The sequence below is a fragment of the Otolemur garnettii genome, unplaced genomic scaffold (assembly GCF_000181295.1).
Source record: "Otolemur garnettii isolate 467f Iridium unplaced genomic scaffold, OtoGar3 scaffold00106, whole genome shotgun sequence".
Lineage (NCBI taxonomy): Eukaryota > Metazoa > Chordata > Mammalia > Primates > Galagidae > Otolemur > Otolemur garnettii.
Genome location: NW_003852501.1, coordinates 2,443,798 through 2,471,739, shown reverse-complemented (window position 1 = coordinate 2,471,739; position 27,942 = coordinate 2,443,798). Strand labels below are relative to the sequence as shown.

The following is a 27,942-nucleotide window of genomic DNA, read 5'->3' as shown; positions in this document are numbered from 1 at the left end:
AACTATAAATTGTATTTGTTCTGTTTCAGGTACAATATTTAGATCATGGATTCACTGAGAAAATTCCACAGTGTCATCTTTACCCTATTTTGTTGTATCCTGATATACCCCAGTTTTGTATTCCTTGTCAGCTCTATAATACCATACCTGTGAGTATGTAATAATTTGTGGGATGATTAATTGTAAATATTGCTTTTTACTAACAACTTTTTGGAACTATTTAGAATGTAAAATAAAATCTCAGTTGCAATAAAAATAATAATAAAATACTTACAAATAAGTTCAGTAAGACACTAAAGGGCCTTTATGAAGAAAACTGCAAAATTATACAGAAGAATATAAAACATCTGAATAAATGACAAGCATACTATGTTCATAAATGGAAAAGCATAGATTTGTAAAAATTGAGTTTTCTTTATCAAATGAAATTATAACAGAAATCAGATGAAAGAGTAGCTTACTAATTATCTCTTGCTACATAACAAATTAAGCTAAGAACTAGTGATCTAAAATGACAATAAACTTTCGCTATCCCATACAATTTCTGTGAGAGATTTTTGCTCAGGGATGGTAGCAGCTTTGCTGGGTGATTTTAACAAGGGTACCTTGGGATATTACAAGCAAAATGTCCAACAGGATGTAGTCACCCAAAAGGTTGACTAGGGATGGAGGACCCATTTCAGAAGGCTTACAGTGCTGCTGGCAGGAAGCCTCACTTCCTTGTCATGTGACCCTCTTCACACATGAAAATATAACAGTCACTGTTCCTTAATAAATATATATTGTAGGCCATGTACAAGCACTGCATTGGTCTTAAAAAGTTTTAAATGTGATATTTTTAATGTAGGTTTATATTTTTAAAGCATAAAATGTTTTGTTTTTTTTTTTGAGACAGAGCCTCAAGCTGTCCCCCTGGGTAGAGTGCCGTGGCATTACAGCTCACAGCAACCTCCAACTCCTGGGCTCAAGCGAGTCTCCTGCCTCAGCCTCCCAAGTAGCTGGGACCACAGGCGCCCACCACAACGCCCGGCTATTTTTTGGTTGCAGCCGTCATTGTTGTTTGGCAGGTCCAGGCTGGGGATTCGAACCCGTCGCCTTAGGTGTACGTGGCTGGCGCCTTAGCCGGTTGAGCTATAGGCGCCGAGCCAGCATAAAATGTTTTAAGTGAATACTATAGGAAGAAGCTCAACCAAATGATCCTTTTAAGATCATTTTTATCGTGTACCCATGATATTCTTTGAAAACTACTTATGTATTTTATACTATGGCTACTTTTGTCTATCTTAATTTGCTTCCTGATTTGTCTTATTTTATGAAAGTATAAAAATCTGAGTTTATTAATCCCAAATAGGTTGGGAATGTCTGGCAACCAGATGCAATAGAACTTCTTCAGGAGCTGCTTTCAAAGAGAGAAGTGGAAATACATATTATGGTAAATTGTATTTAAAGAATATAGAACTGGTTTAAATTATTTGCCATAAGATGTTTAACATAATTTGAGGAATTTTTGATGATAAGCAACAGCATATGCATTTTTTTTTTTGCTACCGAGTCTCATTATGTCGCCTTTGGTAGAGTACAATAGTGTCACAGCTCACAGCAACCTCCAACTCTTGGGCTTAAGTGATTCTCTCGCCTCAGCCTCCCAAGTAGCTGGGACTACAGGTGCCCGCCACAACACCCAGCTATTTTGGTATATGCATTCTTGTGTGAGTGTAAATTATTCACTAACGTAAAAGAAGTTACCCGTTTGGTTCCTATCTTTATTTTAAATCTAATTTTGTACGAGTTCCTGAGAATTTTCATGACCGTATAAGTAATTCAAAAAATTCTTCATTAACAACTTACTTTAATACAAAGGGCAGCATTAAATTGTTGGAGGTGTTTATGAATATTGGAGGCGGTGTTTTGGATTGGGCCATATATGTTGCACTATGGTAAATGCAGGTAATTCAGAGAGTCTCTCACGATCCCCATTCTCAAAGACCTTATGCAGTTAGTGAAACAGGACATAAACCTAAAAAATTCACTGTACAAAGCAACATGCTGAGAGCCAAGTGATTGGTAAAAAGAATTAGTGAGAATTGAGATGTTGAGAATTGAGATATTCCTTAGGGAAAAGATGGTAAAGTTATGGCTGGGTAAATGAAGTGTACAGAATTCACAGGAAGACATCTTTAGAAATAGTGCATCTGTTTGACTAGAATAACACAGGTTTTGTGAAGAGTAGTAATGGTATATTGGATTCAGTAGAGGTCGGAGCCAGTTAGCAGGGCCCCACTAGAGATTTCTGAGCAATCAGGAAGTAAGGTCAGTCTGCTGTGTTGGAGGACTCTTGAGAGGCACAGACTCACTTAGACAAGAAAGTGACCTGTGTTAGTGCTAAGAGCCCCCTGCCTAGGTACTTGGTCTTGATGGCAGGTCACTAAGGTAAAGATAGAAATGTTTTAGTTTTGTCAAAGTAGCTTTCTTTACTGCTTAGTTTAATTAATACAGGCAAGAGAGTACTTTGTGATATAGCAAAGGCTGCTAGGTTTCTTGGAGCTCACAGATGCAGAGCCTCACAGCCCTGCTCACTGCACACCTGCCTGAGCTCCTTATACCTGGCAGGTACGCGGAGGACAGATGCTGTTGAGCGACAGCTGGGTATGAGGCTCTGCTCTATTGGTGGGAATCAGAAGATAAAATAAAAAAACATAAACTGCAGGAATATTAGATAATGATAAGTGCTAGGAAGAAAAAACAGAAGAGACTGATGGGGAAGTTCTGTTGGGGAAACGTTCCTGCAAAGGTAGCATTTGAGTCTAGATCTTAAAATGGTGAGAGGACAAACCATGCAGGTGCTGGAGAAGAATGCTGAGGGCGCAGGCAGGGCACGTGGAACAGAAGCAGCCGGGAGAAGAGTGGGCAGCTCAGCCTGCAGGAGGGGACGTGGACAGAGGCCTGGCGGGTAGACAGGAGCACTGCTGGGCAGCAATGAGCATGACGCAGCCAGGAGATGAGTTTGCATAAGGTGGGGCCAGTGGAAATGGAAAGAAATCTCCACAGGTCAGCTTATCAGTTATAGATATAGTCATTACCCAGTAATTGGGCTTTATTCAGTGTTTTTAAAATGTTATGATGCCTATTTGGGGGCCCATTCCTGCCATTTTGGAATTTTTAATGAAACTTCCTTTTTACCTCTGAACATGTAGCTTCTCTTTCTCCATCTACTTAGTATAAATTATTGGTATTATCTAAAGATGATGTATATAGATTATATATGGTAAGTGATTTTGTAGTAGGAACTAGAAAACTCTTTAAGTTATGGAGATGTAAATATATTTTACATAAACCAAAGTAGCAAAATTACTGCCTCAAAATCTGTAACAGTACCAGGAAGAAAATTCTGTGAAATGAGTCACTAATCAGACTATAGTAATATGATTATCAGAAGGCTAATTTTGTATTTGTAGACTATAAAATTTTAGTTATCAAATAGACATTTAATTTATACTAATAATCTTATTTATTGAACTTAAATAGGAATTACCAAAAAGTCCATGGGAGAAGTTATCCATTCATCTTTATTTTGGTGGAATGTCACTTTCTTACTTTATGGCACACTATAAATATTGTACTTTTGAACATTCTGAGGAGATAATGAAAGAAGTAAGTGATCTGTTTTCTACAAAAATCTAAACTATAGAAAAATTAATTTTGGTTAAAGATGTCACATTTTGTCTTACACCTAAAGTCTTAAATAATTTTACACTAAGAGAACTTGAAGACTTGTAAATTCTTTATTAAAAAAGAACTACACTCTATTTTCATGATTTGTAAATGTCCTAAAAAAAACTTAAATTTCATTAAGATTCAAATTAATAACTCAGGATCCTATCCCTTCAATTCCAGCGAGATGCCCATGATATCCAGTATTGTTTGAATATAGGAATGTATACAGGGTGTTCATAAAGTTCATGTGCAGTTTACAATGTAAACGTATTATAAATTGCACACAAACTTCATGGACACCCTGTGTTATAAAATCTTTATAGATTTCAATACCAGAGGAGGACTTTCTTCCCAGATGAAATGTTTCTTTACTTTACATAAAAGCCATATACAACCCACATTTTAAGCTTAGCTTTCATAAATGACTCATAACCTGGTGTTTAATATTTTTTAAAAGATAATTAGCCTGTTATGGATGTGGTTTCACATTTCAAACTGCTATAAATCTTCTATAAGGATAGGGTATGCATTATAATAACATTTTATATCATAAGGTATTTTTATATCTAGAATTACAGTTTACTTGTTAAGGTTTTTGTTTTTAAGACAGAGTCTCACTCTGTTGCCCCAGGCTAGAGTGCAGTGGCATTAGCCTACCTCATTGCAACCTCATACTCCTAGGCTCAAGCTGTCCTCCTGCCTCAGCCTCCTGAGTAGCTGGGACTATAGGCAGCTCCACAACACTAAGCTATTTTTTTCTGTTTTTAGTAGAGATGAGGTCTCACTCTTGCTCAGGTTGGTCTCAAGTACCTGAGCTCAAGCAATGCTCCTATGAGCCACCCATGCGAGGCCTTCTTGTTAGGTTTTTAAATATTCATTTTGGTGATAGTACACAATCACCAACTGTTCTCTTCAATATAGAAAACTACTTTCTTCTCTCAAGTAGAAACTGTGATATTAAAGATAAAATGCCAGCTTGTTCTTTAAAGCAGTAACTTTTGTGTATGTATAAGTGTTTAAGAAAGGTAAAGGTATGTTATTGTTAAACTAGTTTTATAAAGATTACTTAGTTGTACTCTTTTTTTTTTTTTTTTTTTTGGAAACGGAGCCTCAAGCTATCCCCCTGGGTAGAGTGCCATGGCCTCACAGCTCACAGCAACCTCCAACTCCTGGGCTCAAGCGAGTCTCCTGCCTCAGCCTCCCAAGTAGCTGGGACCACAGGCACCCGCCACAACGCCTGGCCATATTTTGGTTGCAGCCATCATTGTTGTTTGGCAGGCCCAGGCTAGGGATTCTAACCCGCCACCTTAGGTGTATGTGGCTGGCGCCTTAGCCACTTGAGCCACAGGCGCCGAGCCAGTTGTACTCTTTACTGTAAACATTTTATAGGAAAAGATAAGAGCTCCCACTTTTAAATTATTTACCATTGACATGTGTTAGCATAATTTTGAGGATTCTCTTATTTTCTTTTTCAATAAATAGGGCCTCACTCTGTCACCTGGGCTGGAAGGCAGTGGCCCAGTCATAGTTCATTGTAACTTCAAACTCCTAAGCTCAAGCAATCCTCTTGCCTCAGCCTCCTGAGTACCTGGGAATGCCCCCCACCACACCTCACTAATTTTCTTTTTCTTTTTTTTAGAGACAGGGTCTCACTGTATTCTCCAGGTTGGAGTTTTGAGAATTCTTTTTTTTTTTTTTTTAAAGAGGAAAAAGGCTTTATTCAGCCAGAGGAGCAATAGCAAATCTAAAAAATCTCAAAATGGCTGTGCTCCCCCACTGGCTTGGTCTTTTCCTTTTTATCTCCATACAAAAAGTTCCAACCCACAGGTACCTTTCTCATTGGTCAGTTTGAATCACACTGGAGAAGCTCCTCCTGCAAGAATTCTTATTGTTGAAAAATTAAGACAGATGATTACTCAGAACATTAAAGTTTCCAGTAGTTAATCTTAAATAACTAAATGAATGCCCATAAAGACATGTACCCAGTTTTTGTGGGATGAAATATGAAAGTGCCTTAAAACAATATTGAATAGTTAAAGGGGGTTTTACTCCTATATAACTCAATATGGGGGTATATATGATTTACTTATATACTCAATATATTAACTATATTACTCATTAATTACTAATAATACTATATTTTAGAAACCAACAGATTGTGATAAAAAGTATGAGGAAGAAGAATGGGAAATAAGATTTGAGGTAAGTAGCAATTCAAATGTTTTAGAAACTTTAGATACTCCATCAATACAAAGGATGGATGCAGGATAGGAAGTAAGAGTTTTCTTTCATAACACAATGAAGTTCTTTCATAGTGGGTTTTAGTATTCAGTGAGTTTTGTACCACTAATTCCCCCAAGCAGCTCTAAACCAGCAGCAGTCATTCACCATTTTCCTCATCCCTGACTTCACGATGCCCACTTAGTCTTCTGTCCCTGTGGATTTGCCCATCCATCCTGGACATTTCCTTTTTTTTTTTTTTTTTGAGACAGAGCCTCAAGCTATCCCCCTGGGTAGAGTGCCAGGGCATCACACTCACAGCAACCTCCAACTCCTGGGCTCAAGCGAGTCTCCTGCCTCAGCCTCCCAAGTAGCTGGGACTACAGGCACCTGCCACAACGCCTGGCCATTTTTTGGTTGCAGCCATCGTTGTTTGGCGGGCCCGGGCTGGGGATTCTAACCCGCCACCTTAGATGTATGTGGCTGGCGCCTTAGCCTCTTGAGCCACAGGTGCTGAGCCCATCCTGGACATTTCATATAAATGGGACCATAGAATAATGTGGTTCTTTGTCACAGGCTTTTCACTTAGCATGTTTTGTGTTTTGAAAGTTCATACATGTTGTATGTATTAGTACTTGAGTCTTTTTAATTAACAAAAAAAAATTGCATTGGGGCGGCACCTGTGGTTCAAGGGAGTAGGGCACAGGCCCCATATGCCAGAGGTGGTGGGTTCAAACCCACCCATGGCCAAAAACTGGGGAAAAAAAAAAAACATTGCGTGGATATATTTTGTTTGTTAATTCATCTGTTGATGGATACACCACTTTTTGGTGATTGTAACACCAGTCATGTACAGGATTTTATGTAGACCTATGTTTTCCCTGCTCTTGGATATGTGTCTAGGAGTGGAATAACATTACTGAGTCTGGTAACTACTTTTACCATTCTAAGGAACTCCAAGACTTTCCCAAAGTAGCTGCATGCACCATTCTGCATTCATGCTAGCAATGTGTGAGGATCCCTTTTTCTCCCTCTCCTCACCAGATCACCTATATTTCCAGCTATCCTAGGATAGATATAAAGTGGCATATCATTGTGGTTTTGATATACATTTTCCTGATGATTAACAGTGCTAAGCACCTTTTCTGTGTCTTATTGGCCATTTATGTATTTTCTTTGAAGAAATCTCTTCAAATCCACTGTCCTGTTTATAGTTAGGGTTATTTATCTCATTATTGTTGAGTTATAAGAGTTCTTTATGTCATTCATATACAAGCCTCTTATCAGATATGATTACAAATATTTTCTCCCATTCTGTGGATTGTCTTTTCACTCTCTTGATATTGTCCTTTTAAGCACCAAAGTTTGTGATTTTCATGAAGTCAAATTTATGTTTTTTCTTTTGTCACTTGTGCTTTTCAGTGTAGGAGGAGTTTTAATAAGCAAAACTTTGTAGTTTATTAGTAGAGTGTCAATTCCAGTGAATGATATTTATGAAAATAATGTGTTTATTGTAGTGCTTATTATTTTAACAAATTAGTAAAATTCAACAGCAGCCACTTTTTGCTGAATTTCCTAGGTTCAAATAATTTTTTTGTTTTCTGTTTTGATTAACTACCTGTTCGGAAATGTTAAACAGTAACAAATGAACCTACAAATTTGCATATGATGGTTTTACTTCTTAAGATAATACCATAGTCTTTAAGGATAAGAAGAATACTTTTAAAATATATTGCTTGTACTTCAAAACATATACCCGTGTTTTTTATATGTATTTACTTTTAACAACTGCTAGGTGCTGTGATCCTCTTGGGAATCACATAACTTTGTATTTTTCTTTAGCTTTAATAGAGCTTTTTGATAATTATAACTTAAATTTTAATACGGCATTTTATACATTATTTTAGTTTTCATTTATTATATTATAGAATGCTTAGTCTTAGAAATACTGAAAAAATGTGTAATAAAAAAGGATATGTTCCTCATTCTGCACCTCAAACACCCCAGTCCCACTCATTAGTAGCATTTATATTAACCATTTGTTAACCGTTCTTCTATAATGTTATGTGTATATTTGTAGATCTTTATAAACACTCATGCATTTTTTGCACAAAACACTTTTTTAAATTGGGGAACAGAGGTATATTAAAGATCTTTTTTTGTCATCACATTTTGATCTTACTGTAATAAAATCCTTTTGTGGTATTTAGTATTTAAGAGAGCTTTCTTTCTGCTAATTCAAAGTAAATTGTTACCATAATGAATTTTCATAATGTAGCAGATTTTTGTAACTGTCATCCTGAAATTTGAATTTATTTGTGTGTGGTGTTTTAGGAATTGCTTTCCTCTGAAACAGAGACTGCTATTTTACCACCATATTTGTCTTCATCTCTACCTCCCCCAGAAGAATTCTATGCTGTTCAAGTGAAACATGTTGTCTCACCTAATGAGGTATGTAACCTAAATGACAGTTGTGATCAAAAATATAGCAAGCTTTACTAGTCTTATTAAACACTAGGATTGACTCTTCATTTCTTCTTCTTCCTGATTTTAAGTCATTAAAAATTGTTGACCTCTATAGTTTGCCCCTATAATATCCTGTTCAAATATTTGTTCACATTTACAGCAAGTATTTCTTAAGCCCATGCTGGGTTCCCAATGTTGTACTGCTTCATTCAGTGTTATGTTTTTGGTGATTATTTAGATTTTTAAGGTGGAACTCTTTCCACTGGTTAAATCGTGAACATCTCATTCCCCTGCCCTCTTCGTGCTTCTCACCCTGCCCTGGGTTCTTCCATGCCATTTCCTCATCATGTCTGTCTGCCCCTTGGAATATAACTCTATGAAGACAGTCTGTGTTGTTCATTGATGTATCCCCAGCACCTAGAATAATGCCTGATACGTACACGTATAGCAGGCACCTGATGAATATTGATTGAATGAATAAATACACTGAAGAAAATTCAGTGGCATGTCTTTGGAAGAAATGATAAGTAGCATCAACAACTGCTTCAGCCTTTCACACAATAAGCCATTCTTTTGCAGGCAAGGGGAGGATCTTCTGTCTGATTTCACAGAGGGCATGGTAGTATACAGCTTTTGCTGGTTTTTATAATTTTTGTATTGGTCATTTTACTGTTGCATAACAAATTACCCCAAACTTACTGGCTTAAAACAAATAAGGGTCAGAAATCTGGGAGCTGCTTAATTAAGTCCTTTAGCTGAGGATCTCTCCTAAGGTTGCAGTCAAGATCTGGGTGGACAGTACAGAATCCACTTCCCAAAGGACTCACTCAGTGCCGGGCCTGTGCCCGGTGTCTTTGGCTGTCTGCTCACAGCATGGCTGCAGGGTCCTGGAGCGTGCTGTCTCTGAAGCGCCACCAAGACAGAAGCCAAGTGTCTCTCACAATCCAGTCTTCAGCAGTCAGGCACCACCATCACCTCAGTCATGTTCTCTTGATCACAAGATAAGTGTGGAAGAATGTGAGAAGGATACAGGGAGCATCAGGAGGCGGTGATCCCTGGGGTTGCCCTTGGAGGCTGCCTGGCATAATAATTTTGTCCACATAAATGAATACTAAAAATTACAGAATTTGAAAGTTTTTTCCTTTCCTTCTCCCCACATAGGTGTATATTTGCCTTGATTCTGTAGACCACTATAATCACTGTAACCAGCACAGTGACACAGATGATAGTGGAGTCAGCTGGGAGTCAGAATCTGAGAGCCTCGATGAAGCACTGCAGAGGTGTAATAAGAATGTGGAGATGTTTCCTCCTCTGACAGATTTTAGAACAGGTATAATGTATAACTTTTTGAATGAAATATAATTCTTAATAAAACTTTTACTTTAATGGGCTGAGGAGTTTGGGCTATTTCTAATGTCAGTCAATATTTTCTGAGGGAAATACCTCACATGCATACTTTCTTTGGCTCCTCAAGATACCTGTTAGGGGTGCCCAAACTCTTTTCTTCTTTGCTTCACTTTGGAAAAAGCAGCATTGGCCACACTTTATGTACACAAACACTAACAGAAGTTGATTAGCAACAGAAAAGCCCATGCATGTTTTTTGTGACATCTGACACCACAGATAAGCAAAAAAGTCTTCACAAAATCATCATGTGGCCCATAGGCCACTGATTGGACACCCCTGCAAGTGTAGATGACTTTATAGATTAGGAAGACTAAGAGAAGTTAGGGGACTCCCCTGACACACTTTTACTTTCCAAAAATCAGGCTGTGTTAGAGAATTGTATAAAGATGATTTTCTAAGATTGCAGTTTTACCAGTAGCTGAAATTATGAGAGTTGTCATTCAAGACCTTAATAGCAAAATATTAATTATAAGCCACATAAGATGATAATTTTGAAGTGAGGGCTCAAACTATATCCATTTCTGTCAAGTAGGTCAGTCTATTCTTCTCATCTTTATTAACTAGGTGTGTGTGATTTTCCTGAGGAAAATGTTTCTAGTTAGTGCAAAATGTGATACATAGAGATGTATTTATGCTTGCTGTTTTGTACATATCAGAAGCTATTTGAGCGAAAGAAAAAGACACATCAGCCTAATGTCTGAGATTTTAATTGGTTGTGGCTTGCTTTTAGCTGATAAATTCTCTTTGCTTTTATCCTCTGCCTGAACTCTTCTTCCTCCTCCAAACTGTCTGTGACAGTTTTGATCTCTGTTTATTGAAGGTCTGCCCTAACTTCCTTAAGTAAAGAAGCACAATCTCCAATCCCCACCATCCCCCTCTTACTCTCATGTTGCCAGCAAATAAAAGGGTACCTGACACAAGCAGGTACTTGTAAATATTGAATGAGTGAAAGAATAAACTCAGTATTTCTTTTATATGCTCAGATTTATAATCAGGAAGACATAATTCCTTCATTGTGTTCATATCTCAAGGGAAATCACACAAACAATCTGCGTATGATAATTTATGGAGCTGTACATAATTATGTATTTTTATATAGGTATTTTATACTTCAATAAAAAGTTTTAAGTATGCATACGGTCAGATTAATTCAAAGGCAAATGCCTGTTAAATAGGTACATTTGGAGAAGGAATTTATATTGAAGGGGTGGTTTTATGAATTAAAATAAGATGACAGTAGATTTTTTGTTTTAAAGTTTTATTTGGGGAGATGAAACTTAAGTTTTTAAGGCTAGAAACAGTAAAAGTTAGAAGGGATTGTTTAAGTGATTCAGTTATTTACTATGCAGAAGAGCTCTGCTAGATGAGATTATTTACTGTTCTACTGGTGACTATATATGCAAGAAATTGTTTATAAATCTCTGCTAAAATCATTTGAAATAAAAATCTGTGTACATTAGTCATTTAGTGTCGATGCTGCTTACCCAAACTTGATTCCTCCTTGTGAAATTATATCGAAAAAAACATGAAAACATAAGGGAGGAAGTAGAGCAAGAGAGGCACATGCCGTCTACTCTGAAATCTAAGCATGTACGGAGAAAAGGGAAGGATATGCTATACTAATTTTTCCAGTTTTACTCAAGCCTAGTCTCATTAGCATACTTTTTACTGAGCATGTATTTGTGCTAGGTACCATTATTGTTAATAATACAAATACAAATATTGTTAATAATACGAATGACAGTTCTACACTAAAGAACAGGTGGTCTAACAGAAAAGAGACATGTCAAAAAAGCACAATATGAAAAGAACAGCTCGTATTAAAGGAGTAGGTATGATGCCATGGGATCACAGAGAAAGCAGTGATAAGTAGTTACTAATCAGGGATTTATAAAAGTTATGTTGCAGTTCTTTGAAAAGAAGAGATGTTTACCGTAAAAAAAGGCTCAGGGGAACATTCTAGATGGGGGGGCAGCCATGAGCTAAAATATATTAAGTAATTCTGTTTAGGTAAATCATTGAGGATATGGTAGGAACTATATAGAAAAACAAACAGTCTGTAAATTGCAATGCTGAGCATTTGGTGATCACAGGCAGTTAATATGCCATTGAAGAATAGTAAATGAGAGCAAGGTAATTGGACTTTAAAAATTAATCCTAGTGGTCTTAAAGAGAATGGATTGGAGGAGGATAGATTTGAAGCCAGGAACAGCAGAAAAAACATATTTATTGTCCCCAAACCAAAAGTGATTAGGGGAGGTTAGGAAGTGGGACAATGGTAAGATGAGCTAAGTCCCAGGGAGTAGAAGAACTAGGAACTCAAGAACAGAAATGCCTTTCTTTGAATCTTAATCCTTACAAATTAGTGGAGAAAAATTTATCAGAGAGAAGCTAACACAGGCTAACAGTTCATAGTTTAGTTCTGGATGATGGACATATATATGGTTGTTAAATATTCTTTGTACTCTTCTGTATAAAAAACATTTCTGATAGATGATATCAGTGTACATTTATGGGGTACATGTGACATTTTGTTACATGCATGGAAAGTGTAATCATTAAGTCAGGTATTTGGGCTCTCCATCCCTTCAAGCATTTATCATTTTTATGGGGGTGGGAGCATCTTAAGTCCTCTTTTCTAGCTATTTTGAAATAGACAATATATTGTCAGCTATAGTCACCCTACTGTCCTGTTGAATATTAGAACATGTTCTCTCTAATTATGTTTGTGCCCACCAACCATATTAACTGACCTTTCTTCACCTCCTGCTCCCAATATACACCCCTATCCCCGCCTCCAGGAACCAGCAATCTACTCATTAGCTCCATGAAATAAATCTACTTTCTTAGATTTCACACATGAGTGAAACATGAGTGAGAACATGCAATGTTTGTCTTTCTATGCTTGGCTCATTTCACTTAATGTAATGACTTACAGTTCCATGTTGGCCACAGATGACACTATTTCATTCTTTTTTATGGCTCAGGGGCATTCTATTCTGTATATGCACCACATTTTCTTTATGCAGTCCTGTACTGACAGACACTTGGGCTAATTTCATATCTTTGCTATTGTAAATAGTGCTGCAATGCTGGCAGTACAGATATCCTTTTGTAATACTGATTTCCTTTTCTTACGATTAAAAAAAAAACATTTTTAATAAAATATAAGGCAATGTTTTTTCCCTTTTTTCTGTCTTTCCAGAAATGCCTTGCCTTGCAGAATATGATGATGGCTTATGGTATAGAGCAAAGATTGTTTCCATTAAAGAATTTAATCCTTTAACTGTTCTAGTACAGTTTGTTGATTATGGATCAACTGAAAAGCTGACAGTAAACAGGTAAAAAAATAAAGTCAACTTAGTTGAATTAGTACTTAGTTTTGTTTTTGGAGGGGTATTTTTGGTTAGTTCTTTATTGAGAGGATTTTGCCTCTTTTAAAAGAAAAATCTCGGCTTGGTGCCCGTAGCACAGTCTTTATGGCACCAGCCACATACACAGAGGCTGGTGGGTTCAAACCCAGCCCAGACCAGCTAAAACAACAATGACAACTGCAACAAAAAGCCAGGCATTGTGGCAGGTGCCTGTAGTTCCAGCTACTTGGGAGGCTGAGGCAAGAGAATCTCTTAAGCCCAGGAGTTGGAGGTTGCTGTGAGCTGTGACACCACAGCACACTACAGAGGGCAATATAGCGAGACTCTGGCTTGAAAGAAAAAAATCTCTTAAAGCCATTTATAAGGAATTTGCAATCCAGACTTTTTTTTTTTGTAGAGACAGAATCTCACTTTGTCACCCTCAGTAAAGTGCCGTGAAGTCACACAGCTCACAGCAACCTTCAACTCCTGGGCTTAGGCGATTCTCTTGCCTTAGCCCCCCGAGTAGCTGGGACTACAGGCACCCGCCACAACGCCTGGCTATTTTTTTTTGTTGTAGTTTGACCAGGGCCGGGTTTGAACCCTCCATCCTTGGTATATGGGGCCAGCGCCCTACCCACTAAGCCATAGGCACTGCCCTGGATTTTTGTTAAAATGTATATATTTTACCATTTTAGCTATTTTTAAGTATGCTATAGACATTAAATACCAGTCACATTATACAGTTATCACCACATTTTATTTTCAGAACTTTTTTTGTCATTCTAGATAGAAACTTTGCACTCATCAAACAATAGCATCCTAGTTCATTTTCTCCCAGTCCCTGGCAACCTAGCTCAATGAATTTGCCTATTCTAGGCACCTCATATAAGGAAAATCATACAATATTTGTCCTTTTGTGTCTGGCCTGTTTCACCTAGCATAATGTTTTTCAGAGTCATTTATGTTATAGCATAGGTCAGAATTTCCTTCCTTCTTATGACTGAACAATGTTACATTACAGCCGGGTGCAGTGGTTCATGCCTGTAATCCTAGCACTTTGCGAGGCTGAGGCAAGTAGATCACTTGAGCTCATGAGTTTGAGACCAGCCTGAGCCACAGTGAGACCCCATCTCTAAAAATAGCCAGGCATTGTGGTGGATGCCTGTAATCCCAGCTCCTCGGGAGGCTGAGGCAAGAGAATCGCTTAAACCCAAGACTTTGATGTTGCAGTGAGCTTGAAGCCGCAGCACTCCACCCAAGGCATCAAAGTGAGACTTGTCTCAGAAAAGAATAATAACATTCCATTTTATGTATGAAGTCTTCAAAAAGTTCATGGAAAATGCATATCACAAAAAAGTGCAGGGATTTCAGTTTTTTGCCACAAAACTTTTAAAAATACATCTCCTAAAACATACTTAAAAGATGAACTTCTATTGACTTGTCACAACATATCTGAGGAGGATCTAGATGTCAAGGCACTGTGACATCAGTTTGAAAAGAACAAGATGAATTCTTTTAAAATCTAAGGAAAACCAAACATCAAATTTATAGTGAAGCTTGAGTGAAAGAATGGTGAAATTACAATGCTTTACAAAAAGTTTACAGGATCATGCCCCAAGGAAATCAGCAGTTATAAAGGGATAGATAGCTCATTTTGCGAAGGGAATGAGACAATTTTGAAGATGAAGCCCACAGCAGCAGACGATCCACATCAATTTGTGAGAAAAAAATTAAACATGTTTTTATCTAATTGAATAGGACCAACAATTAACAGCAGAGACAACAGCAAACACCATATGTATCTCAATTGGTTCAACTTACGCAATTCTGACTAAAAAATTAAAGTTGAGCAAACTTTCCACTTGATAGGTCCCAAATCTTTTGCACCCAGATTAGCTGCAGGCAAGAGCAGAGCTTTCAGTGGAAATTTTAAACAAGTGAACTCAAGATCCTGAAGCAGTTCTTTGAAGAATTTTAACAGGAGATAAACATGGCTTTCCCAGTATGATCCTAAAAGCTCAGTCAAAGCAATGGCTACCAAGGGGTAGACATGTTTTAGTCAAAGTAAAAGTGAACTGGTCAAGAGAAAGGGTCATGGCAAGAAGTTGTTGGGATGCTCATGGCATTTTGCTTGTTGACTTTCTGGAGGGTCAAAGAATGAATGATATGTGTTACATCTGCTTATCATAAAAGTGTTTTGAAAAAGCTGAAAAACACCCCTGAAGGCTTTACCAGAAAGTCCTTCTCCACCTTAACTGTGTTCTTGTTCATTCCTCATAAAACAAGGGCAATTTTGCAAATGTTTCAATGGGAAATCATTACTCATCTACATGTACCTTACACCTTAAAGTCCTGATTTGGCTTCTTCTGACTTCTTTTTGTTTCTTTTTTTTTTTGAGACAGAGCCTCAAGCTGTCACCCTGGGTAGAGTGGTATGGCATCATAGCTCACAGCAACCTCCAACTCCTGGGCTCAAGCGATTTTCTTGCTTCAGCCACCCAAGAAGCTGGGACTACAGGCGCCCACCACAACACCTGGCTATTTTTTTTGTTGCAGCCATCATTGTTGTTTGGCAGGCCCAGGGTGGATTCAAACCTGCCAGCTCAGGTGTATGTGGCTGGTGCCTTAGCTACTTGAGCCACAGGCACTGAGCCTTCGTTTCCTAATCCAAGTCTTTATGTTTCCCAATCTTACAAAGTCTTTAAAGTGCACCCATTTTTTGTCAATTAATAATGGAAGAAAAGACCACACTGATGTGGCTGAATTCCCAGGGCCTCAATTCTTCAGGATATTGGCTAGTATCATTGCTTTTACAGAAATGTCTTGAATTTGGTGGAGCTTATGTTGAGAAATAAATTTTATATTTTTATTTTCATCTTTTACATGAATTTTTGAAGTCCCTTCATTTAGTACATACTACATGTTAATTATCCCTTTACTGGTAGATTGACACTTGGGTTGCTTCCCCTTTTTTGCTATTGTGAATATGAACATGGGTGTACTTTTCCTGCTTTTCATCATTTTAGGTATATACCCAAAAATGGAATTATTGGATCATATGCTAATTCTGTGCTTCATTTTTTTTTTAAGGAACCATCACACTGTTTTTCACAGCAGCTCTACATTTCATATTATCACCAACAGCACCCAAAGATTCCATTTTCTCCACATTCTCACCAATATTTGTTTCCTTTCTTTCTTTCTTTCTTTTTTAGAGAAAGAGTTTAACTTTGTTGCCCTCAGTAGAGTGCTGTGGCATCACAGCTTACGGCAACCTCAAACTCCTGGGCTTAGGCAACCTCCAACTCCTTGCCTCAGCCTCCTGAGTAGCTGGGACCACAGGCGCCCTCCATAATCCCTGGCTATTTTTTGTTGCAGTTTGGCCGGGGCCAGGTTTGAATCCGCCACCCTCGGCATATGGGGCCAGCCTCTTTTCTTTTAATAGTAGCCATCCTGATGGGTTTGAGGTGGTTATCTTATTGTGGATTTTATTTGCATTGTGATGTTGAGCATCTTTTCATGTTCTTATTGGACATTTATGTATCTTCTTTGAAGAAATGTCTACTTTTATTTGTATTTTCTCCATTCTCTGTTGTGTCTCTTGGTACACAAGTCCCATTTTATCTGATTTCTCTTTTGTTTCCTGTGCTTTTGGTGACATATCCAAATTCATTCCAAAATCCAGTATTAGGCTCTTTCCATTTTCTTCTACGAGTTTTGTAGTTTTACCTACAATTTTAATTGTGACATTATAAACATTTTAATTTAAGAATTTCTTTTGTTACAGACTGCGTCAAATTCCTCTTCATCTCATGCAATATCCAGCACGAGCTGTAAAGGTTCTCTTGGCAGGGTTTAAACCTCCCCTAAAAGATTCAGGAAAGACAAGAATACCATATTGTCCTGAATGGAGCATGGAGGCATTGTGGGCTATGATAGACTGTCTTCAAGGAAAGCAACTTTATGCTTCTTCCATGGTAAATATGTCTTAATTAGCCAAAATTATTTTAAAGCTATTGCTGTGGTCTCTGTTAAGTTTGTAAAGTGCTTTGTTTGCAACTCTACCTACAAAAATTAACAAAGCAAAGCATATAGACTATCTCTATGAGATGAATTTTAAGGCTTATTAAAATGCTTGGCCAAGCATAGTGGCTAGTGCCTGTAATCCTAGTAATTTGGAAGGCCAAGGAGGGTGAATTGCTTGAATTTAGGAGTTCCAGACCAGCCTGAGCAAGAGCAAGGCCTGTCTCTACTAAAAACAGAAAAATTTTCTAGGCATTGTGGCAGGCGCCTATAATCCCAGCTACTCAGGAGGCTGAGGCAAGAGAATTGCTTGAGCCCAAGAGTTTGAGGTTGCTGTGAGCTATGATACCATAGCTGTCTACTGAGGGCAACAAAGTGAAACTGTCTCAAAAAAAAAAAAAAATGTCTTAAGGGCTTGGGTATGTTTAGCATTTTTTTAGTACCTTACAGTGACATAAAATATCATTAATTATGGAATCAAGTAACAGAGGTATAGGTAAATTTCAGGATCGGGGAGTGCAATAAGTGACTATTTACATGGGGAGAGTTCAGTAAAGGGTGTTTAAGCTCTTTCCTGGCAGGCAGTCCAGTACAGGAAAGAGACTGCATTCTAAAAGAAGAGTGGGAAAGAAAGGAGTCTGGTCATCATAGAAAGGCTTGAATTGGCTGGGTGCGGTGGCTCGCACCTATAATCTCAGCATTCTGGGAGGCTGAGGTGGGTGTGGTTTGCCTGATTTCATGAGTTCAAGACCAGCCTGAGGTAGCCTGAGACCCCTTCTCTTAAAAAAAAAAAAATAGCTGGGCGTTGTGGTGGGTGCCTGTAATCTCAGCTCCCAGCTACTTGGGAGGCTGAGGCAAAAGAATCACTTGAGCCCAAAAGTCTGAGGTTGCTGTGAGCTATAATGTCATAGCAGTCTACTGGGGGTGACAAAGCAAGACTGTGTCTCAAGAAAAAAAAAAAGGCTTGAATTATACTAAATTGTACTAATCTTATAATCATACTAATTTTAAATTGTTTCATGTAGTTGAACCCATATCAGGTCAAATAAGTAGGCTGAGTTCTACAAGGGGGAAATTTTTCAAAACATTAAGTTAGAAATTCCAGACTGCTTAACATAAACATGCTTTCTACTTCTGAGGTTTAGGATGTCACAAGGGAATTAGACAGAATCTTGCCCACACCATGTTTAATTTAGTGTATAGTGTTGTAAAATTGGAAATTTCACACTGAAAGCCTGTATTTCAGGCTTCTGATTAAAGTCCAGGAATCTTGGATCTGCCCCTGGAAGCGGCAGTCAGCTGCATGGGTAGCAACAGCCCTACGGATGGGGGCCACACCTTCCTACCAGCCAGGCCTCACCACCGGTGTGCAGCCCACCTGCTTTCCACCTTTGCAGCACCTGCCTGGTCCTGTGATTTTGGAATTTCTGGCATACTGACTATGCCTATGACAAAAATGAACTCATAATGAAACAGTACTGTTAGTAGGAAGTGCTTTTTGAAAACCTCAGCATGTTTCATGCTATTGTGTGTACAGAGAGCCATGTAAATAGCACATGTGAGGTTTCTCTCAAGAACAGAGAAAATATAGACAGGGCAAGTATTTCTTATAGATACATATTTCTTCACCTCTGAGTAACATTCAAAACTTGGGTCAGTATATTAGGGTTCTCTCCAGAGAGTCAGAACCAATAGGATTTGAGAGGATTTATAAGGGAATTGGCTCATCTGAATACACAGGCAAGGTACGATGGTAGGCCATCTACACCTTGGAGATGGATCAGTCCAGAGGCTTCAGAACTGGGGAAGTAGACAGGCTTTCCCTATACCAGGGTCCGAGAGCCCCTGTGAGGCTACTGGTGCAAGTCCTACAGTTCAAAAACTAAAGAACATGGGAGTCTGATGTTCAAGAGTAGGAGAAAAAAAGGCATCCCACTCTGGGAGGAAGAGAGAGCAGAAAGAATCCCTCCTCCTTCTACTTGTGTAGCCCAGCCTCCTCAAGCCTGCCCCTATTGAGGGCAGGTCCTCCTCTCCTGGTCCACTGACTCAGTGTGAGTCTCTTTTAGAAACACCCTCATATACTCACCAAGGAGCGCAGTACCTCTCCAGCCATTGGGGCATCCCTCAATCCAGCCAATTGACACTTAAAATTAACTATCACGGTCAGTTTATGCATAAACATCTACTGTATGGAATACAAATAGACTTTAGATGGTGGTGTTAAAAGCCCATTAGCTCCATCTAGGAGAACCTTCTGGAGGAGGAATTTAAGAAGAATGGAATTTAATAGGGAACCATCACAGATGTCTTTTGGAAGTAGAGTATAAATTATAAATAAATCTAGAGAATGCCTTTTCCTTTCTATGTGAATGGCCACATGTAGGAAGGAAAAGGCAGCAAAGACATTACTGTGTTCTCTTTACAACTGTATCTTTTAATTTTAGGCTCAGGCACCAGAGCAAATAGTGACATTATATGAAGACGAGCAGAACGCAGTTCATATGTCCTTAGTAGAAGTGGGGCTCGCAGACGTAGATGAATGATGTAAGTTCTCCTACCCCTCAGAGTCAGCATAAGGCATGGGAATAACACAGCAAAGATTAATGCCAAATTGGTCTTTAAGCACCCTTGGGTTCCCTTTGACTTCTCAAAGGAATGATGGCAAAGCTCAACAAGAATCTCTCTTCCAGATATAGTTAAGCACCCATGTGAAAGAAGCCCCATATATAATAATGTTTGGGATGGCTGTCATGACTCCTAGCACCAGACGGGTGAGAGAGTGGGACACCATGATGTGTGCACATGAATGTTTGATGTGCACCTATAACTGCTGAACAGTATACTCATAACAAGTTATTAAAATACGTGGGTAACCAGCTAACTCTTTTATCTTATCCATAACAAGAGATTAAGCAACAAGATCTGAACATTAACATTCAGCAAAGGTTTAAAATAAAATATTTTGTTTTTCAGGTGCACAATACAGAGCATATGTAGCAGCCCAGAAGGAAGTTTTGTATTTAGACCATTGGGGGCTTACTTTTCTTGACTTGTTCTGCAATAGTGCTCTCCCCTCCCCCTCTTGCTTATTCTTACATGTTGAACCACTAGAAATTGTGTGGAAGAAATCAGAAAAAATAGTTAATAAAAATTTGCTTTCAAACATTTGCTTACTTTATTATAATTTCAAAATGAAATAGTTTAGACACATGAAAAAGTTTTAGTTTCTTTTATAACTCATGATTCAGTTTAAGAAATAAGAAACTTATCAGTACAGTTGTAGGTGCCTATATCACCCTTCCCAATCACATTCTCCCCTCTGATGTAGAGATGAGCAGTCCTGTTGTGATTTGGTGATTATCATTCTTTTATAGGTTTTTACAATTTTAATCTATGAATGTATCCATAAATGATATATAGTATTGCTCTGTATATTTTTAAATGTATTATGTGGTATCACACAATTGTCTTTTATTTTCTATTTGCACCATGTATCCATGTTGGTATATATAGCTTTATCTTATTTTTACTGCTACATGCTAATTTGTTAGATATTTAGTTAACAGTTTTTCACAATTACAAATCTTCTGTAAGACCCTTGGGTACGTGTGAGAGGTTTTCTAGTACATACACATAGTAGTGGAATTTGCAGGGTCATGGAGTAATTGCTTTCTAAAAAGTAGCTCTTCCAATTTACTTCACTATCAGTTGCCTGAATTCTTGCCTACACTTGGATGTAGCCAGACCTTTATTTGCCCGACTGTGATACTAGTAAGAAAAGTTATCTCTATGTTTTAATGTGCTTCCTGGCTTGTTAGTGAACATTCTCAGTATTCTGTACTTTATTGTTCATATCCTTTGTCTTCTAGTCAGTTGCTTGCAAGTTTCCTATTGCTTTGTAGAAAAGGGATTGGCATAATCCTTTGTCAGGAATATGTATGGCATGTCCTTTCCCTGTTTTGTTGTATCTTTTGACAAACTTTCCCCTCGTTTATCAACCTTTTCCTTTAAAGCTTGTGCTTTTTGTGTCTCATTTAAAAATCCTTCCCCCTCCTGAGGTTATATATTTAAATCCATTATTTACTTGGAAAAGTTTTAAAGTTTGTTCATATTCAGTTATCAAAACATCTGGATTTGATACATTTTGGGTTTTTTTACATTGTCAACATTTGTTATATTTGCACAGGTAAGGTCTCATCTTATTATTACACATATTTACAAACAGGTGACCCACCCTTCTTTCAATGGACACCATTTTTGAAAAGTTGTAAACCAACCTTGTTTTATAATTGCTTTCTTATCCCTATGATTATCTACTACCTTTTGTACTATTTGACCTATTTGTATTCATTCATTGTTACAATCAGCAAACCTCGAATTTTGGTACTAATTGAACACAGTGCTACTTTGGCTGGAGAGCTTCCTTTACTTCTTAAGTCTACTTTATATGCAGGTCCTTCCATGGCTGATGTGCCTATGGGACGTCTGTGTGATGGACTTTCTGTACTACATTTTGTTTGAAATAGTGTTTCACTCTGTCACTTGAGCTAGAGGGCAGTGGATTCATCATAGCTAACTGTAGCCTCCAAGTCCTAGGCTCAAGCCATTCCCCCCTCCCCACCCAGCCTCCTAAAAGTGGTAGGATTTTAGGCACAGCCACCCAGCCTGGCCCTTCTTGGTTTTTAATAATTCTTCAACCAATAAAAGCACCCATTTATTAAAGAACTATACACAGTTTATAACCAGGTAGTAATACTTTCATTAGTCTTAAATGTAGAAAGATAGGGTAGGTGGATTATAAATAAAAGCTGTCTTTGTTGTATTTCAAAGAATATAAAAATGAAGATGCTACAGGGCAAACTTTTATTTTAGAACCCATACAATCTTTTCCACTTGTACACACAGACACTCTATATAATGAGTGAATCTGCAAGAAATGTACATTTTTAAAACAAGTCAATCAGTTAGTGTTACTTCATGATTAGTCACACAAGAATCATTACAATTCTGTGTCCATTAGAACATTACCATCCTTGTCCTTAACTCTTATTCGACCAGATATATACTTTGTTTCTTGATGACCATTTGCATATACAGTTTTAACAGTGCCATCTGGATATTCCCGTCTCTTGAACTGGGAAGTATGTAGTTCTCTTTGGCCGTTATTAAACTCTATGATTTTGTTGCCATCCCTATAAAATTTAAAATAGAATTTCTTTAAAAATTAGGAAGTATACAACAGGAAAACTATTTAAAAGTAGACTTTTGATTCTGACTTTTTTTTTAGAGACATACTTTGTTTTTTTCCCTATATAATTGCAGATTCTTTCTACAATGTTTCTGATAGTTCCAATCATCAGATTAGCCCTTCTGTGTGCCCATGAAGGTTATTTTAATGAATTCATATTTTCACCACAAAAAATGCTTAAGTTTTTTTTAACTTTACATGTGTTCTATCTCTAAGAAAAAGCATTGACCCTCCTTATCACCAAATCATCTCAGCACCTGCTCTATCTATCAGGTGGGGAACAGAGCAGCATTCCTGGGAAGGGGCACCATCAGACTTAACATCTGTTTTGCAACAATGGAACAAAAAGCAGAATATGAAAAATAACACCAAGTTGACTGCTTGAAGTGCTTGTGAGACATTCAAACTGACCTCACCCCTCTGTAATGTGCCATTAAAGAAACAGGCTGGGGTAAAGACCAGGAATCAAGACTTCTGAACAGCCAGACAGGCACTATAGGTGAACATGATGATGTCATACCGTTGTACTCTGACAATTGTACCATCTGGGAAAATGCTTTCTTCTTGTCCATCAGCAAATAAGTTTTTAACAGTCAGGTCAGGAAATGTGATTTCCTTTCTTCCATCTGGGAAATGTTTTTCTGTTTAAGAAAGGTTATTGTAAATATTTTATTTTTTAAAGGATAGAAAGAAGAGCAGAGCCAAGTTTGTACCTATCTGTCCACTTGAGAAATGTAAGACTTCTAGTCCTTCTGGATATGTGGTGTGAGTGGTCTGGGCAGCTGCATAGTAGTAGATCTGTAAAGACACAAAGTCAGGACACCTTCTCCCCAGAGACAGCTAAGCTACAGAGGATGACCCTGTGGAAACGTACCACTCTCTCATCTGGCATGACCTGTTTCACGTCACCATTAAAGAATGTGACAGTGACAGTCTTCCCATCTGCACTCACTTCCTTCCGAGTTCCATTGGGAAACAGTATAACACGACACCCATTCTTATAAACTTTTTCTACCTTAAAAAACAAAAACAAACAAAAAACCATGAGATTGTCACTAGGGAAGATTTCCTCTTAATACCACATTAATAAAATATACCTTAATTCTTCCAATTGTCTACTTTGAAGTTTTCATAATAAAAAGTAAAACATTCTCTCAAAATAGCCTTTTAATTCATCAGGAGTTGCAAACTAGTGATTTTTCTGATTCCTCTTCCATTTATTAGCTGGAATTTACCTAAAAAAATGAAAACCTTTTCTTTTCAATTATTTGTTACCTTAAGGTCAACTATGCACAAAAAAAGTCTAACAACTTTTAACTGCTGTTCTTTGTCTTCCTCTCATTCCTTAAGGCTAGCAGTAAACTCCAATCAATGATTACAATTAACAATAGGTCAGATTAGGGTATGTAAAAATAAATTTTCCATACACCTAGTCTTATCACCTCTCTCTAACAAACCTTCGTTATGTCCTTTCCCTTCTCTTTCTCTTTCTTAACTGGAACACCACCAGGCAGTCCTCTCACTCAGAAACTTCCCTAAACACCAGAATAAATTGTGCAGGCTGAGGATGGAGAAAATGGCCCCTGAGTCAGGAGCTATGTAAGGGAAACTGCAAGAGAAAAAGGCCTAAAATGAATGAGGCCTTTTATTTAATTAATTAATTAATATATATATTTTTTTGAGACAGAGTCTCACTTTGTCCCCCTCAGTAGAGTGCCATAGAGGTAGCAACCTCAAACTCTTGAGCAAGTGATCCTCTTGCCTCAGCCTGCCGAGTAGCTGGGACTACAGGCTCCTGCCATAATGCCCAGCTATTTTTTTTTTTTTTTTTGGCCGGGGCTGGGTTTGAACCTGCCACCTCTGGCATATAGGGCTGGCCCCCTACTCCTTTGAGCCACAGGCACCACCCAATGCCCAGCTATTTTTAGAGGTTAGGGTCTGGCTCTTGCTCAGGCTGGTCTCCAACCTGTGAGCTCAGGCAATCCACCCACCTTGGCCTCCCAAAGGGCTAAGATTACCGCACCTGGCCTTGAATGAGGCTTTTTAAAAGGTGCCAAGGATTAAAAAGTCTGTTTAGTTCTGTTTGGAGCAAGAAGAAAATACTTAACAAAGGGACTGTAGCCCTCCTTTTTGCTGCATCTCTAAATCAGAAATGGCAACTAAATGTATGTTGTGTGCTTAAGCATTTTCAAAGAAGCCCAAAAAGCTCAAGCCCTAACATACTAAAGTCACCATCAGCAGTTTCAAAGATCGATTATTTTAGAATTTAAGTGTTTCAATTCTATTTTTACAGAATTCATCATTTCAAAAATGTTTTTAACCTTTCCATCAGGATGACTGATTTCTCCCTGTATTTCTTCTTCTTTTTCTTCCTTCTCTTTATATTCAGTATCTGGGAAGTTCACTGGTTCCAGTGCTTCCCTGGGTGAGGCAGCCTGTAAGGACAACACATTTCAAGCAGCTAAAACCTACACTTATTTCCAGAGCCAGATTATAATATTATATAGAGCTTTATGGCTAGTATTTGGTATTACATATAAAACATTTTCAATTTAAGTAAAAAGCCTCCTTTATACATGGTTTAGAAACTCAGTTAACAAACTGATTCCAATCCTGTGGAATCTGTTTGAATGTATAAAAATAGAGATTTACCTGCCCCTTATCTGAATGGCCTAAGTCACAAGGACGTGTAGACTTTGATCTCTGAAGTGGATTCCCTGTTAGAATCAAATTGTTAGAGTTAAGTTGTAATATTTAATTGAAATTCTTAAATTTACTAACATGGACCAACATATCCTTAGTTCATACCCTTCTTTTATGAACTGGTGTCCTTTATCCATTAATTAAGGATGCCTTAATATTTCTTTAGTAATCTGTAGTTCATTACATAAATTCAAATGTTTATATAGGCATTAAGTCCTGGGTGGCCAATAAAGACAAAAACAATCTCTGTTATCAGAGCATTTATAATCTTGAAGAAGAGATAGGCACTCAACCTTATAGACAGACCCCAAAGGTATTTTGGAGACAATCACAAGGACAGTTAAGAGCATGGTGATGCTAAAAAAGGCATAAAAAAGATAAAAAAAGGCATCCAACAATAGAGAATTTGGCTTAACCAGATAACTGGGTATTTAGTTAAAACTTAAATGCCCTTGTGGCTGGTCTAAATTTCTTATATCATGACCAGCACCCCAATTTTGTACCCCCAAAACATACATTATAAAGCAAGCACACACATACCACCAATAACAAATTGAGGCAAATGTCTTAAAAATATATTGAAGTTCTAATATTTACTTCCTATATGTCAATGGATCCTATTGTAAACACTTGACATTGAAGAAAGGATTCCAGCAAGTGCCACAATCTGAGAGTGTAACAGACTCTGAAGGCTATGGGAGAATAATCTGGGGGAACAGAGGTAGGCCATCAGCCAGGAAGTTGCTGGGTATGCAGGAAGCAATATTGCACCCCTGGGGACAGGAATGGTCCTCTCACACCTTGTGAATGTACTGCCTATAGGTCCCTAACTGCTGTATGTCAGCAGTTTGACATTATTCAACATAATTAATGGATCATCAACATTGTAATGATTAGTATAGGAACTCATGGGTGTGGAGGGAAAAGACAAAAGAAATTGGAGTACATAGAGGTTTAGGCCTAAGCAGATGACAGACAGGGCTCTGGGCAGGAGTGCTCTATCTGAGACAATTCAAGAACCTCAGCCTCCACCCCACAGGGTATATGTATAAAATAAACTGTATAAATGGGGCTGTTATATCACTTCTAATCTTACAACCACCTCTAGAGAAGAGCCGACTATTACTCCCATTTTATAAGTGAGAAAACCAAGGCTGGGAGGTTGAATAACTTGCCAAAGTTGTCAAATAATAAAAAGCAGAACCAAGATATATATATATATTTTAAGATTAATTCTCTCTCAGACTGACTATGAATTAACATTAACTTAAATCCCCAAAGTATCTACCAACTGGGCAGAATAAGGAGAAGTGACTAGGAACACAAACTGACACCATCTGGAGGACTATGTACCTCTCGACACACCAAGGACAGGGAAGTGAGCAAACACTAGGTGACTGACAGTGCTGGGACAGCTGGATGGATACTTACGGGGTATGTTTATAACCTTAAGATAGAGAGGGACTTAAGAAGCACTACCTCAAAGAAAAAAAATGAAATTCAGCTATATTAAAGTAACAATTTGGCTTCATCAAAAGATACAGGCACAGTGGCTCATGCCTGTAATCCTAGTGCTCTGGGAGGCTAAGGCCGGCGGACTGCTTGAGCTCAGGAGTTTGAGACCGCGAGACCCTACCTCTACTAAAAATAGAAAAACTAACTGGGCATTGTGATGGGCGCCTATAGTCCCAGCTACTTGGGAGGCTGAGGCAAGAGAATCACTTGAACCCAGGAGTTTAAGGTTGCTGTGAGCTATGACACCATAGCACTCTAGCCCAGGGCAACATAGTGAGACTTTGTCTCAAAAAAAAAAAAAAAAACCACACACACATAGAAAAGCTAAACCCAGGTTGGGAGGAAATATTGGCAGTGCTTGAAACTGACAAAGGATTAGTCCAGAAAATAACCTCAAGAAAAAGAAAGAACCGTCCCGCTCCCCACCAATTTTTAAATGAGCAAAAGGAAAAGAACAGGCAATTCACAAATAAGGATCCCCAAATGCCCATTAAATGTAAGAAAAGATGCTAACATCAATGGAAAAGAAGCCATACTCTGTAAAATATAACTGAAAGGTCTACTGGGAGCCAAATTTAAGGACTATGACCCAGAGACACAGCCCAGAAGCCTTGGAGCAAATGGAATGTCTATGGTGGGGTTACAGTTTGGTTCTGTACATTTTAGGGAGACAGAAATTACAGGTAAAATCATAAATCAATACATGGAAAACATACACTAATTTGGCCCCCAAACAGGGAACATATCAAAGCAAGGTGGGTTTGAAACCCATAGGTGAGTTTTAAAGATTCTTTAGCTGACAATTGGCTGAAAGAGTTAGGCTTTGTCAAAAAGACTAGGAGTCAGCAAAAAGGAAGGCCCACTAAAGAAAAGGGTCTGTTAATCAGACAAAGTACAGGACTTAAGTTCAGACTCAAGTAGTTTGTTTGTTGTGTATAATGAGGACCTACAGGTATGTCTTGCATTAGCCTTCTACCTGTTAATGAGTCACAGAGGATCTAAGAAGGGAGGGGGACATCATGAGGCTTGTCTGATCTTGTCTGTCTTTCTCATGGCCAGGCAACTCAAGTTTTAGGGGATCTCCTTAGCCAGGAGGGGTGGTCCTGTCAGCCCCACTGCTGGGGGTGGGGGGGAAGGGTTAACATTTTTTTTGTAGTTCACATTCACAAGGCCTTACCAATGCTAGGGGAATTAACTACCATTTCATATCCAACTGGCCAAAATTGTAAATTCTTTTTTTTTTTTTTTTTTTTGAGACGGAACCTCAAGCTATCCCCCTGGGTAGAGTGC

At 38.1% G+C, this 27,942-nt stretch overlaps 2 protein-coding genes across 3 annotated transcripts in view; one reads left to right on the top strand and one right to left on the bottom strand.

The window, feature by feature from the left end:
• The window catches only part of RNF17 (ring finger protein 17), a 124,117-nt gene extending 104,388 nt beyond the window's left edge, over positions 1-19,729 (top strand). For both annotated transcript variants that reach the window (XM_003796695.1, XM_012809497.1), the window contains exons 27-35: positions 30-149; positions 1,352-1,432; positions 3,526-3,651; positions 5,860-5,916; positions 8,269-8,385; positions 9,562-9,730; positions 13,013-13,148; positions 16,951-17,140; positions 19,631-19,729. In XM_003796695.1, the coding sequence (XP_003796743.1) occupies positions 30-149; positions 1,352-1,432; positions 3,526-3,651; positions 5,860-5,916; positions 8,269-8,385; positions 9,562-9,730; positions 13,013-13,148; positions 16,951-17,140; positions 19,631-19,729 (1,095 nt within the window). The remainder of the gene's footprint in view (positions 1-29; positions 150-1,351; positions 1,433-3,525; positions 3,652-5,859; positions 5,917-8,268; positions 8,386-9,561; positions 9,731-13,012; positions 13,149-16,950; positions 17,141-19,630) is intronic.
• Positions 19,730-22,031: 2,302 nt separating this feature from the next.
• CENPJ (centromere protein J) overlaps positions 22,032-27,942 on the bottom strand; it is a 55,196-nt gene continuing 49,285 nt past the window's right edge. Inside the window, exons 11-16 of the mRNA XM_003796694.2 lie at positions 25,087-25,151; positions 24,756-24,869; positions 23,309-23,449; positions 23,148-23,232; positions 22,955-23,075; positions 22,032-22,378 (exon numbers count right to left, since the gene is read on the bottom strand). Of these exons, the coding sequence (XP_003796742.1) occupies positions 22,186-22,378; positions 22,955-23,075; positions 23,148-23,232; positions 23,309-23,449; positions 24,756-24,869; positions 25,087-25,151 (719 nt within the window). The 3' untranslated portion in view covers positions 22,032-22,185. The remainder of the gene's footprint in view (positions 22,379-22,954; positions 23,076-23,147; positions 23,233-23,308; positions 23,450-24,755; positions 24,870-25,086; positions 25,152-27,942) is intronic.